At 36.8% G+C, this 15,326-nt stretch overlaps 1 protein-coding gene, 1 long non-coding RNA gene and 1 other non-coding gene across 5 annotated transcripts; all 3 read right to left on the bottom strand.

The window, feature by feature from the left end:
* Positions 1 to 4,430: 4,430 nt before the first annotated feature.
* On the bottom strand, positions 4,431 to 4,502 carry TRNAP-UGG. The gene has a single exon. It is a non-coding gene; the product is annotated as a tRNA-Pro (tRNA).
* Positions 4,503 to 4,577: 75 nt separating this feature from the next.
* On the bottom strand, positions 4,578 to 6,948 carry LOC125208282. 3 transcript variants are annotated; one of them, XR_007174083.1, is made up of 4 exons: positions 6,727 to 6,948; positions 5,932 to 5,983; positions 5,318 to 5,448; positions 4,578 to 5,071 (listed from the first exon to the last, which is right to left on the bottom strand). It is a non-coding gene; the product is annotated as an uncharacterized LOC125208282 (long non-coding RNA). The 3 variants fall into 3 exon arrangements; XR_007174084.1 differs by having other exon boundaries at positions 4,578 to 4,961; XR_007174082.1 differs by having other exon boundaries at positions 5,360 to 5,448.
* A 6,505-nt stretch (positions 6,949 to 13,453) lies between these two features.
* On the bottom strand, positions 13,454 to 14,332 carry LOC125206880. The gene has a single exon (XM_048106096.1). The coding sequence runs from the start codon at positions 14,330 to 14,332 to the stop codon at positions 13,454 to 13,456; it is 879 nt and encodes a 292-aa protein (XP_047962053.1).
* Positions 14,333 to 15,326: the final 994 nt, after the last annotated feature.

The raw sequence follows: 15,326 nt of genomic DNA, 5'->3' as shown, positions 1-15,326 counted from the left end.
ATTGTTAAAAAGATACTCACATTTTGAAATTGAAAGGTCGATACTGGTGTAGGTTAATACCGGTGCAGGTGCGATTGGCGATATATTCGAGGTGATACATGATTTTTATTGGATATTTAATTTCGAGATATGATTCATCTGGTAATGAGATAAAAAGATAATCGCAATTATAATGGGAAAGAATATTTATTTTTATATCAACAAAAATCGCTTTGGGTCAGTCATGAATAATTAAAAGCATTTGGGATATCTGTTTTACAAAAAGGATGATGGTTGGATCAGGATGAATAACTTTGTTAGAATAGGGGCATCGACATCGGCGTGCTCAGACATTGAAGTACGGCGGTGCCGGAGTAATTTATCTTCTTTTTTTTTTTTTCATTTTATAGTCCCTTAGTCTCTTCATAGTATATCGATACATTTCTTTTGGGTACAAGATTTAAGAAAATTGTATTAAGTGGATTAAGGGAATAACGAATAAAGTAGATAGATAAAAAGATAATAAAGTAAGGAGGAGAGTTTAAGTAAAAGTAAGAGTAAAAGTAAAGTAAAAGAGAGGAGATGTAAACTGTACTCGTATTTCACAATACTAGTACAAAATCATGCATAAAAAATGTGAAAAAGATTCTCTGATTTAATATTGATAGGTTGATATTGATGTAGGTCGTCGATATCATTGTAAGTGTGATTGTCGATACATTCGAGGTAGTATGAAATAATTATTACGTGTTTAATTTACAGATATGGCTTATCTATTACTATGAGATAAACAAATAGTACTATAATTAATTTATAACATAATGAATATTTTTTTTATCAACAAAAACCTCATTGCGTGAGTATCTCTACTGCGTGAACGCTCTGGCCTATAGTTTTTTTTATACCACTTACTTAGTAAATAGTACTATAAATTTTATATTTTTGAATATAAGAATTTTGTATAGTAAGGATGTGAGAAAAAATTTAAAAAGATTTTCAGATGTCGATATAGGTCGATAATCGATTAATTCGAAATAGAATCCAATTTCATATAAAATACACTGATTGATAAGATTGAATTGATTATGATTCCATCCACTAATATAAAATAATAAATGGCCTCGCACTTTAATAGATAGGTAGTTACTTGTATAGGTCGATAGTCGATTAATTAGAAATAGAATAAAATTTACGTTTAATAAGATTAAATTGATTATGATCTCATTCATTAATATAGAAAAATAAAAGGTAATAATAGTAATTTTCTTTTATTTTTTTTATCAACACAAACTTTATTGCGTCAATTCAAATGAATAATAAAGCACTTGGGGCATCTATAGAGTATACATTTAAGCATAATTGTTGGATAAGTAACTTTGTTAAAGTTTGGGGGCATGGGCATTGGGCACTTTGCAAAGACGTGCTCAACCAGTGGGGCACAAGTGCACATCGTTGTCGACTGTTGAGCTTGCTCGTGTTACACTGAATTACATTCTCTAGCAATCCTCTCCACTGATATATTGCTATCAAGTCATGAGACGCTACATATAACACTTCTTAAAAGAATTATTAATATGAAAATAAATTATTAATAAAAATAACAATTTAAATTGTTTACAAATTCAAACCAATTATATTTCCCCTTTTTCTTTTATTATTCTTATCCCAATTTCCACTACAATTATTTAATTTGTTTTATTTGAATTGTTTGTACTTTTTATTTGAATTATGTGAATTTTATACCTACTATACACCTTAGTACTTAGTTTTTAATTATTTTTAAAAATCAATAATTTTGATATTTATAAATTATTTTTTATTTACCACGTGGATACTGCTAGAAAAGCATCCAATTAGTATAGTAATGGGAGGGTTACCTATTTTCAAGGGAAACTATAGTAGTTAGCAAAAACTAATTTATAAAGCCATACGCAATTATTCACTGGAATAGTAATTTATAAGTTTTATAGTCCAAGTCACGCGACTAGCTGCCGCAACCTTGCCTTCTTTGCGAAGTGCCATGTAAATTAACACAAATTGCTTAAACAAAAGATTAATGTTAACAAATTAAAAAGATTCTCGCAGTTATATAAATAAAAAAATAAATTATAGCTTAAACAAAAGATCAATGTTAACAAATTAAAAAATTCTTGCACTTATATAGACAAAAAGATAAATTAATGTTCGTGCATCGCACGTCGCACGAGTATGTGAAAACAAACAGGTATGTGTAATTAGATGTATTGTAATAGTTATATGTATATCTAAATGTGTTGTAATATATAAATTACAAATTAATATGAGTAAATCATGCTCATAAAATGTGAACGTTTAATTTCTAGATAATACAAAATATTTATTGAACGTTTAATTTCTAGATACAACGCATCTGTTAGTATGAAATAAAAAATAACCAAATTATAATTGCATATAATATTTCTTCTTATACAAAAAAACTACACTCTAAAAACATGAAAAAGATTCTCGCACTTATATAGACATGGAATAAATTAATGTTCGTGCAATGCATGAACATGTGGGAACAAAAATGTACTTATAATTAGATGTGTTGTCATAGTTGGATGTATAATTATTAATATGTTTGTAAATCATGAGCAAAAAAATGTGAAATTGTTTTTTCATATTGAAAATCGACAAGTAGATACCTAAATAGTTGCATAGTCGATTAATACAAAATAGAATCTAATTTCCGTATATAGTGCAGTGATTGATAAGGTTGAATTGATTATGATCTCATCTACTACAAAATAGTAAAAGGTCTGGCATTTAAATAGACAGGTAGATACATGTATAGGTCGATTCGATTGTTAATTGTCGATTAATTCGAAATAGAATTTATTTTCCGCGTTTAATACAATGATTGATAAGGTTGAATTGATTATGATCTCATCCATATATATAAAATAGTAAAAGGTATTAATAGTGATTTTTAGAATTTTTTTTTATCAATATGTGAATTCTAAATTAATACTATATAAATAGCCAGTTAAAAAGCATGCGCATAAAATGTAAAAAAATATCTCGCATTTAATATTGATAGGTCGATACTGGTATAGGTATGATTATCGACACATTCGAGGTAGTATATGATAGATATTGCCCGTTTAATTTCTAATTATGACCCATCTACTAATATGAAATAAAATGTTATCAAAATTATAATTGTATAGAATATTAATTTTTATATAAAAAATATGCGCTAAAAAATTGAAAAATATTCTCGCATTTATATGCACAGGAAATAAATTAATAGGCCGTGCATTGCACGGGTAGATGAAAACAAAAAGGTGTGTATAATTTCAAGTGTGTTTTAATAGCATAAAATTGTAGAAAATTGCATGTTAAAAAACGCCATACATACATAATTTTGTAATGGAGGTGGACTATTTCAATTTGTTTCGTACCTCGTTAGCGCTGAGATTTATGATTCCCTAAATTGTTAATTGAAAGATTAAAAAGAGTCATAATTATTTCGGGCAATAATTATGATCATATCTCAAACATCTAATAAGTCAATATTCGTCGAATAGTTATCAATATTTGGTCTTATCTACACTTGTCTCTAATGAATTACTCTAGCATGTTACCTATTCCTAAGTCAGACTATGTTAACAACTACATCGATTTATGATAACTTGACGAATGAAGTGATCTTTGTATACAACAACACATCTTTCAAATTTTCGTTCACCAACCACTGAAACATTTCTCAAGATTTGTGGATTAATATTTTGAGTCAACTACGCAAATGGTCCCTGAACTATGCGCTTCGCACGTAATTGGTCCCTGAACTTAAAAAATATTACGGGTAGCCCCTGAACTAAGGTGTAATCACATTTACGATACTTTTTCACTATTCATCACAATTTTGCACAAAAAATGCCCCCAAGGCATGAAGGGCTTTTTAGGTGCAAAAATGCACTGCATGCAATGGGGGCATTTTTAGTGCAAAATTGTGAAAAAATACCATAAATATGATTACACCTTAGTTTAGGGACTACTCATAATATTTTTAAAGTTTGGATACCATTTACATGCGAAACGCATAGTTCAAGGACCATTTGAGTAGTTCGTTTTTTCAATTATAACTATTTTGAAGTTATACACTGTATCATTCTATCGACTGATTTGCGACTTGATGACTATCCGAAGTTAATCACCATTTCAAACCATCCAATTTACCAAAATTAATTTTCCAAAAATATAAAAATTTGGGAAAAAGGGGCGTTCCGTCTTTCCTAAGTTAATCACCATTTCAAACCATCCAATTTACTAAAATTAATCCAATTTACCAAAATTAATTTTCCAAAAATATAAAAATTTGGGAAAAAGGGGCGTTCCGTCTTTCCTAAGTTAATCACCATTTCAAACCATCCAATTTACTAAAATTAAATTTCCGAAAATTCAAAATTATAAAAATTTGGGAAAAAGGGGCGTTCCGAGAATTGAACTCGGGACCTCTCGCACCCAAAGCGAGAATCATACCACTAGACCAAACGCCCATCTTGATGAATTGTTACTTATCAAAGCACATAGATTTACAAAAAAGAGCCATTCTAGAACTAGAACTTACATCATTAAAGCAATGGTTCCTTCATGATCTGTAAAAGGTGTTTCACACAAGGTCATACAAATCGAAATTGGGTTTACAACTTGAATGTATGACCATAATTTAAGAGTAACTGAACTCCAATTTTTCGACAATACATTCTCGCGAGTTCTTGAACAACCAAAGGCAAAATGAACACATTAGTACATTACATGAAATGAACTATGATATATTATCTTATGGTTTCTCCTTTTTGCAGTTAGCAATATCTTCCACTTCACATAATCAAATCAACAAAACTGAAGTCTAGTTCCAAGAATCAACTCAATACCTGAAGAAGTACAGTTGATGAGTAAATAGTACTGAATCCAACAATCGTATACTCCACATCACATGTTTACGAATCTCCAAACTAAATCAAAAGCAAACAAACGGATTGAATTCCTCAGGAAGGGTCTCAAACTCAACTTCTTATATAATAATGAGCACACAAGCTACCAGGTTCTTGGCCGCAATCAAGACCTAAGATGGGTTAACAAGTAATAAATCAACACATTCCAAAAATACATAAGTTTATATGCATAGTCATATAGCCAGTAATAATTATTACAACGATACTTATGCTCATTTTATCGTGAAATATATCATGAGTTACATTGATTTATGAACAGATCTGATCCACGAATTTGAGATCAAAGAATTTGACCAAAAATTAAGTTAAAAACACATAAGATTGCATAAAAAAACTTTAGAGGTGCTTTATCTAACCCAAGTTGCTCCACAATAACCAGTATGCTAACATGGATTTACCATGTTCCTTGTACCCTCGTGGAGTCAGCCTTTAGCCATTGGTAGTTTGGTACCCACACACCAGTGAAATGAAGGAACGCGTGCTTGAGCTGAATATAACAAACAGGGCAGAGAGAAAACCAGTCAAAACAAAAAGTCAAAATTTCAGTTGTATAGAATCAATAAGAATTGAGAACAACATCATGTATATACAGATATAGAATGACACTGGAACACACATATACTGCAAAAAGGGGTCAATACATTAACACATCCTTTCTACAACTGGAATTTTTTATTCCGCAGGGAAACTCTGCTGGTGGGAGTAACAATAAACTATCAACTATAAACTTGAAACTGTAAAGGGCATATTTTAATCAACTATCAACGATATACTTGAAACCGTAAAGGGCGTATTTGAAATCTAACAAAACTAATCATGGTGGACATTATGGAGATGAAACAAAATCCCAACTATACAGCAGAGGCAGTTTGTGTAATCATATTTAACTTTACTAATTCACACCTTCTGCTTAGAAGGCTTCCCAGTGCTGGCAGAGCATGCAAGAAATGGTTGACAAGGAAATCAATACCTTGAGGAAGTAAATATCCTTTGCTTAATGCAGGCCTTTCATAGGGTACAACCTGCAAAGGATGATCACGTGCATATAATCAAAGAACAATAACGAAATCGGAAATACTAACATTTTGTCATCAGCCAAACTTCACCTTGCACATAATATGAGTACATCAATTTTAACAAAGCATGCTGCCCCTTCTCAAACTGATAAAATTCGTAAGAAAATCTCATGATCCAATTCTATGTATAATAATAAGCTTATGAAAGAGGACGAAGAGTTTGATGAGAAAATGAAGAATTGCTTATGACCATAGTTTCACAATGCTACAGACCACAGAGTCCTAAACAGCATATAGATAAATGCGTAGAGTGAACTGGATACTCTGCCATCAAATCCAACCGTCTTCTTTTTCGTTCTATGCACCTTTGCGTAACTCAGAGAGCTATATGTGTTGAAGAAGCTGTTGAATGGTATAGGAATTCTTTGATGCTGTTCTAGGGTACACAAGTTATGGCTATGTTGTGATGCAATGATTTATGAAGTAAAAACCATGACAATAGCAAATAATCATCCTAATTCCTAAGGAAAACACAATTATTTACAAAGCTCAAGCACCTTCAAGTGTAACTAATCGGACTCAACGCAATCAACTGCAAATCATAATTGAACTTGTAAATGCAAAACCACCAGTAACACACACATTTAATACAGTAAAAAAATTACCATCACTCGCGAACTACATAAAAAAAACAGCATCACACATTTTTATAAACATAAATGCATACATATTAGAGAGAGGGGAATTACCTGTTTCTTCAGTTTTCTCACAAATTAACCGACGCCGACGCCGACGCCGACACTCACCGCAGAGAATCAAGTACAAAAACGTTCTCGCCATCCGCCGCCGAACACTATTGATCCTCGCGATGTCGATGTTATAGACGGAGTAACCAGTAGAATACGTCCCTCCCTGTCTTTCTTCCGAGTTGAGTCAGCGCTCTTGACTCGTCAAACTCGCCCTTTTTAATGTGTTTTTTTCAAGTACAGCAGTTGCTAAAAAAAAAAAATTCCGGCTAACAAAAACATTTAATTTTATGTGATTAATACTCCAACTATTTATACTAAACTCAAATCTATTTATACTCAACTCAATCCCCATTTTAGTGTATATCATACTAAATATAATTTTATCTCCAACCATTTACATTAAACTCAGACTTAAAAAGAATACTACATTATGCCTTTTTTTTAGTAGTACAAAATTAGAAAAGTTTTACTCACTCTGTTTTTTAAAAATATGGAGGTTTGAAACATAGATTTTAATGCACAATTTGTTAAAGTAAGAGAGAAGATGTGATAAATTGGTAAAGTAAGAGAAAGAGATAAAAAAAGTAAAGGAATTAATGTTAGTGGATCATGGGGTCCACTTTAAGTTGTTAATTGTGGTGGTATAAGTGGTAAATAAATTGATGTATAATAGTGTAAAGATTTTTTAAAATAGAAAATTTGAAAGTTGCTATTTTTAAAGAATGTGATAAAATGGAAATAGTTGCTATTTTAAAAAACGGAGGGAGTATTTTGGTTGAATGACCTAAAAATAGTACTATTTCTCTATTCAAAAATAAAAAATGAAATTAATTTTCTAATATCAATAAAGCTAATTATCTATCTCATTTTAGATTTTATTGTATTGTTAGAGATGGTCTTACAAGTTAAAACTATTTGTTGATAAAAAAAAAGGTGTCGATTTCTGGTAACATCATTTTCTAAAGTTATAGTTTCATATCTTTATTTATTGAATGCATTAAGGCCATCTCCAACCATTTACACCAAACTCAAACCCAATTTTGAGTATGTGTCAACACCAAAAGTAATTTTACTCCAATCATTTACACCAAACTCAAACCCAAAAGAATATTCTACATTCTCCTACTTTTTATACTTTTTCAATTATACTCACATACTTATTTAAATCACATATCAAACCCACAATACTTTTTCAATAACTTATTTATATTAAAAAATTAAATTAATTTTCTTATTAATAGTATTAAATATACTTTACATTAAAAAACTTACACTAATTTGAAATGTTCTTAATTTTAAATAATTAATGAATCTCACTTGACTATAAATAATTTTAAATAACGAATGCCAAGCCAAAAGAAATAATGCATTCCATTGCAACATTACTACCAAACCAAAGAAACAAGTATTCCAGTAGCATGCTTTCTTGCTGCTTAGAAAGACAACGTATTCTTTTTCATATATGGAGTGATTTGCACATCTTAAAATTTTTTGCAGTAGATACCCAAATTTGGTGTTCTACTCTAAATTTGGTGTTATCACATAGAAAAACCCAAAAATGGGTTTGGGTTTAGAGTATGATTGGAAATGTTTTTTACACTAAAAATGGGATATGGTGTATGGTTGGAGATGGTCTAATACTTTAGAATATATGTTTAGCTCAGTCAGTACTCAATACTCATTAGTGTTTGAAAGTAGCTTCTATGCTATATATAGTTCTATCAAATTCTGAACTTTATTTACCTGCTAATTATTAGGTAAAATTCAATAAACTCTATACTGTGTGTGGTTGAATTTTGATGATGTCGACATAATTTTAACTCGTGATTTTTCGCATAATGTCCATTTTACCATCTTAGTTCTAGAACATCTACGAAGAAAAGTGACATGAAAGTTGTGTGTAGTTGCATATCAACCCAATTTTCTTATATAAGAGACTTAGTTAAGATAGCAACTTGGTCACGCAGGTTTGTGTTAAAATGACAACACCTCTTAAAGTGACACCATAACACCATATATTACAACAATATTATAAACGTTACACATCAATCTATAGATTGCTATATAGTGTGTCAGATATTGCTGGTCAAAAAAAATTGTTGTATAGTGTATACGATATTGTTGGCCGTCTTTTTTAGGTTTTTATTTTTTGGCCACGTGACAACTTATTATTCGTCTATATGTATAAATGATTGGCTAGGAATGGTGGTACGGTGTTATTTTAAGAGATGATGGTATCCTATCACTCTCCTAATCACACATTATACATTTATTTAATAAGGATATCGACATGCTAAAGTTTCATAAAAAGTTATCAAATTATAATGTCGGTTCAAGATAGAGAGTGAAGTGTAAGTGATTGCCGAATTGACTTGTCCATACAACCAATTTATGCAATCTCAATCAACCTACAAAAATGGAGTGAGATTTTTTGGTGGAAATTTTGATCAACAAGTCTATGCAACCAAATTTTGTACAACCAAAATTTAGTTTATTTAAGTAAAAATGTAATTTATTTATGCATTTAATTAAAAAGTATAAACATATATATAGTATAGGGAATGAGCATAATATTATGGTATTTGTCTATAATTTTTTAAATTTTTTGAATCATAAAATATAATTAATGCATACTTTAATACAAATTTTAAAAATAATAGAGAAATAATTCAAATATAAAAATAAAAAATTGAAAATGAGGCCAAAGACTAATAAATTAGTTTTAATTTGTTAACTAACTATATCTATTATTTTAATATTTAATTAACACATCAAAATTACTAATATAATGTTGTTTTGGTTGTACAAAATTTGGTTATTTATCATTGCTCAATTTTGATTTCGACTTTATAGTACAAAATCATTGAAAAAGATATAAATGAAAGCGATGTCACCTCATACTTGTAATAAATTGAATCACTAACAACCACTGATAGTACTACATTATTACATACACATCAAATCCATCTTGTCACAATTTATTAAACTGATTCGTATAAAATCCATCTTAATTATGAATATTAAAAACAACAATTCCATACTTTTTACACTTCATCAAGTGCCACTAATATGAGTACATTCGAGTCTGAATTATTCAAAGACACGCAGATTTGAGTAAAAATGGTTGATGTATTGTGAGATGAGAAAGAGTCTCACTTAAAATAAGGGTTTGCAGTGATTAAATAATACTCCCTTCGTTCTATAAAAGATGTCATATTTAGTTTGTCCCGCTAAAGATATCACGCTTTCATTTTTTTTAAAAGTTCTCTCTTACAATAATATAAATATTATATTTTCTCTTTCCACCTAACACAAAAAATAAAACCTCCTAAAATCTCGTGTCGTTCCACAAATTTGACATCTTTTATAGGACGGAGAGAGTACTCCGATTAAGAAAGTGATAGAGTCATATGACTCATATCGTAGAAAAGGACAAAATGTCATTATTTTGATGATAATATATTAAGTGGGGAGCGCTAGGGCGCATCCTTAATTAGAGTGCTAACGTACATCCAACCGCGTGCTGCCATGTGGCACGAAAAATGCAATATTGTATATATAAAAATGCAATACACATTTGTGAAGTTGTTCATGCATTTCCGCATATTGCATTTTAGTTATAGGAAAATTGCATTTTTTATAGTTAAGTTTTGCATTTTCACATAATTGCATTTTATATTGTTAAGTTTTGCATTTTCACATATATAAATGCAATCCGTATAGATAAAAAATGCAAATTAAACAGTCAATATTGAAAATGCAAAACTCAACAATACAAAATGCAATCTTCATATAACAAAAATGCAATATGTCGAAATTCATATTGCATTTTTCTGTATATAATATTGCATTTTTCGTGCCACGTGGCAGCACGTGATTGGATGTACGCTAGCACTTTAAAATTAGTTAGCTATTAGAGCATCTCCAGTGGTAATAGGCCAGCCATAGCCCTGCCATTCCCTCCCCTCGCCACGTCAGCAGCACTCCTGCCACATCAGATTTAGGCCAGCCATAGCCCAGCCATAGGCCAGCCGCAAAAAAACAATTCAAAAAATACTGCATTTACGGAATTAAAATTACGATTACATTACGGAATTCAATTTACGACACATATACGGGAAATTAATTCATTTCATTCAAAAAAAAGTACAAAGTTTCAAAAAAAAAAATTACATGAATTTTGGTAAAAAAAAAGGGGCTTCCACACACGAGCCCCGCTACTATCTACTCCTCGTCGTCGTCGCCGCCGTCATCGCCGTCGCCGCCGTCATCGCCGCCGCTGCCGCCACCCGTGGTATCCGAGTCCACGTCGGTACCCCCCAACCGCTCCCTGGCGAGTGCCAAATCAGCCCGTATGCTATCGAGCAACTCCTTCAGAAACATCTTCTCCGTGGGGTCAGTGGCGGCCCTCCACTCCTGCAAGACCTTGAACATCTGATCCCGCGTATGGTTACGCGAATGGAGAGCGTACTCGAGTGGGGCGGGGGGGAGGGCGGATGAGACCTCACGGGGCGATAGGGGAGATGCTCCCCTCGCAGCCCGTTTCGCCCGCCTTCGTCCAATCGGGCGAGGGCGACCGGTAAACGAAGGAGGGGATGGACGCTCCGAGCATCCGGGGGGAGGTCGTGGGATCCGGCGCTGCTGCCGCCGTAGTCGCCGGAATAGTTCGCCGCCGCTTCTTCGGCCACCCGGCGCCGCACCCCGCCCGAACTTCTCGGAGTCCTTCGGCAACAAGAAGCACTCCCGTAAGGTGAACTCCTTATACGTCCCCTCAAGGGGGAACTCACCCTCGGCTATCCTCCGGGCGTCGTCCCCGTTCCCGCCCACTACCAAGCCGACGGAGGGCGTTGGCGTACAAATTCGCAAAACGGCCAACCGCGGCCCTGATGCGCCCCCACCCCTTCCGGACCTCCTCATTGCTGAAGTCCTTCCCGTGCGGGCAGTGATGCCTATAGCAAGCTCTGATCTTCGCCCACATGTTGACGACCCGCTGCTCGTTCGACACCAGCGGATCGTCACACACCTCCAACCACCCCTTGGCCACCCCGACGTACTCGTCCTCCATCCACTTCCTCCGTGTGGAGGTGTCATCAGCGGCGGGCTGCGACGACTCGCCGGCCGCCTTGGCCTTCCCCTTCTTCTTCGGCGCGGGCCGACGCGCTGGAACGGGGGAAGCCGGATCCCCGAGATCGATCCCCAACTCCTGTAATGAGAAAGTCTCATTCCCATTGAACTGCGTCTGCACCGGGGACGACGTGTGAGACGCAGCCGTCAAAAAATCGAGGGAGGGACGATATACCGTGTCCCCTCCCAGCATCCCCCCGCATCCCGGATGCATACCGTGCTGCATCCCCCCCCGCAGCCCCATCATCTGCCGGGCCGGAGCATCATCTGCTGCTGGCATGGCTAAAGATTGCCGCATTTGGGGCATCCCCCCCACCCGGCACCGACCGCCCACCGTCTCCCCTGCCCCCCGCCCGGCATCCCCACGGCATACCCCCCGGCATACCCCCCGCACCCCCCCCGGCGCACCGCCCATCATCCCCATCATCTCGCGGCCAAGGGACGTTCCACCCCGGGCCCATCTCGCCCCGATCCGCATCCCACAGGTGTCGTGGGAAGTCTGAGATCCACTCGTCACCGGACTGGACTCGTTGTTGTGATCCATCGCTCGATGATGCTCTTGTACAGAAAGTTAGAGAGATAGAAAACTCGTTAAAACAAGTGGTGCAAATGAAAATGAAACTAAAATCGCGTTTATATAGGTTTTTAAAAAAAAAAAAAAAAAATTCGAAAATAGGCGCCGGCCGATCGCTAGCCGATCGGGCCGCCACAATGGCGGCTAGCCGATCGGCCAGCGCATCGGCCAGCCGCCCCCCGATCGGCCAGCCCTAGCCGATCGTCTAGCCGATTTGCCGCTCGCCGGCCCCAATGGTTCGGCTAGCCGACCGGCTAGCGCGACGAATCGGCTAGCCGGTGGCTAGCCGACCACTGGAGATGCTCTTAGGGTGTCCACAATGGTGGCCCTCTTGGGCATGCCCAAGCCACCATTTATTGGGCATGCCCAACAAACTTGGCCCTTGCCCTCAAAACTTGGCCACCACAATGGTGGCCCTCCGGGCCACCAATTAAAATTATTTTCTTAACTTTTTTGATATATTTTAATTTAGCTAGAATAAAATTATAACAAAACAAAATTAAACTAAACAAAATTATAACAAATTTTTCGTTGTATTATAATAAAAGGGAAAATTACACAACGAAAATTTTCGATACAACGCGAACAACAAAGAGAACCCCTATCACGCTGCGCCCCCCCTCTACGGTTCCAGACCTCTTCAACCAAATCAGCCTGCAGTGTTGAATGTGATATTTCACTCCGCATATCGGTGAAGCGCTGAATCAAGTATTCATTACTGCGTGGTACACCCATCTGCAGAGGAGGGGTTGCAATACCGTGACTTGTGCTAGCACCATCTTCCGGTGCCCAACGCTCTGCAGTAAAGCCTTCTTCTTCTATTATCATATTGTGCAGTATGATGCACGCAGTCATGATGTCCGCGACATCATCTTCGTGCCATTGTCGAACCGGACACCGTAAAATGGCCCATCGCGATTGGAGGACTCCGAAAGCCCGCTCAACATCCTTCCTAGCACCCTCTTGTTTTTTGGCAAAATAGGTCTGCTTCGGCCCAACGGGATGTCGGATCGTCTTGAGAAACACGGGCTAGCGAGGGTATATTCCATCGGCCAAATAGTATGCCTTGTTGTATTGCGTGCCATTGGCCATGAAGCTGATTTGCGGACCCTTACCCCGGGACTCATCATTGAAGAGATGCGATGATTGTAGAACGTTGATGTCGTTGTTCGACCCATCGACACCAAAATACGCATGCCAGATTCGCAAGCGGTAGTCAGCAACGACTTCAAGAATCATTGTGGGATGTCGCCCTTTGAAACCAGAAGTGAACTGCCCCTTCCAAGCCACCGGGCAGTTCCTCCACTCCCAGTGCATGCAATCGATGCTGCCCATCATGCCCGGAAAATGATGCACTGCCCCGTGCATATTTATCAGTCTCTGGCATTCCTCGGCCGTCGCTTTCCGTAGGTACTCCCCTTTGAAGAGTTCTTTGATACCCTTGCAAAACTGCCTCAGCGTCTTGAGGGCAGTCGTTTCGCCCATCTGTAGATATTCGTCGAACATGTCAGCAGGCCCGGCATAGGCAAGCTGCCTAATTGCGGCCGTGCACTTCTGATATGTCGACAATCCGGGTCGACCGGTGGCATCATTCCGCAAGGTGAAGCACCTATATCGCTGAGACAAACAATCCGCAATGTGGATGAAGAGTCGTTGCGACATTCTGAATCGCCGACGAAAAATCTCCGGCGTATAACGGGGGTTATCGCCGAAGTAGTCTTCCATCAACCGCTGGTCGGCTCCGACATGGTCACGGTTGATAAACCGGCGACGGTATCTCGGCCGAGGGATGGCCGCCGCCGCCGCCAAAGCCGCCGCCTCCTCGTCGGCTTCAGCTTGCACCGCTGCAACGAGTTCTTCGAACTCCTCATCGACCAAGCGCTGAAAATTTTCATCGTCGAAATTCATGTTTTGAATCTTAAATTGAAATCAAGTGGAAAGAGTAGAATTTGGTTTGGGGTAAAAAAATTGGAGGAGAAGGGATGAATATATAAAAAATTAAAAAAAAAAAAAAAAAAATTCGTTGGGCAGGGCCGCGGCTCTCGGCCCCTGCAGTGGCGGGCCGAGCCGCCTGCCCAAGAGCCTCGGCCTGGCCGAGCGCTCGGCTCTCTCTCGTCCACCCCCCCGAGCCGCGGGCACCTCTTGCCTCAGTAGTGGGGGGCCGCGGGCTGCCCAAGCCCGGGCCGAGAGCCGCGGCTCCCCCACTGTGGACACTCTTAGTACATCCCTATATTAAGTAGTAGTGTTTATATTAAGTATTAACCGTTTATAACTAATGGAGTATTAAGACTTGAAATAAAATATACTCCGTACTCCACTACATAAATATCCATTCGGGCCCACATCCACACAATATTTACTCAATAGGGCCCACTATATAACCCCAAACTGTGAAACCAGATCATGGTATAATTATAATGGGCCGAACTAAAAGCCCAAGATTCAAGCACTCAAACCTTTTCATACATATTTTTAAATAATTAATCACAAACTTAAGATTTGGGCATTTCATATTTCTACAATAAAATGTACTAAGTTGAATTTGTATCTCGTACATTTTCTTATTGTTATATTGGAGTCTTCGCCAATATTTCTCTTGATTATATGATGCTTGTGATTTTTTATTACACATTTGTAGTTTTATTTCCTTTACACATTTGTAATTGGTAAAAGAGTTGTTTTCCATGCAGTTATAGACCCCCATGTGACAGTTACTTATCCTTCACGTGGTGCGTTCCTTTCTTTCAATTTCACACTAAAAACATGTGGGCAAAAAATTTTTGTGGCTGAAGTATTTAGTAGTACTTCTTTCTTTTTCTATTTTTTTTTACAGAAAGACAATTTTCTTAATGGATACATAAAGGCTATAGCATTTAGCTTGCGGGTGAAGAATATTAAAAAC

Source organism: Salvia hispanica, chromosome 2 (assembly GCF_023119035.1).
Source record: "Salvia hispanica cultivar TCC Black 2014 chromosome 2, UniMelb_Shisp_WGS_1.0, whole genome shotgun sequence".
Classification (NCBI taxonomy): Eukaryota; Viridiplantae; Streptophyta; class Magnoliopsida; order Lamiales; family Lamiaceae; genus Salvia; species Salvia hispanica.
This window is presented reverse-complemented; position numbering and strand designations above follow the sequence as displayed.

Excerpts from the sequence above, each read along its gene's own strand:
- LOC125206880 (XM_048106096.1), bottom strand. The coding sequence starts at position 14,332 with ATGAATTTCGACGATGAAAATTTTCAGCGCTTGGTCGATGAGGAGTTC.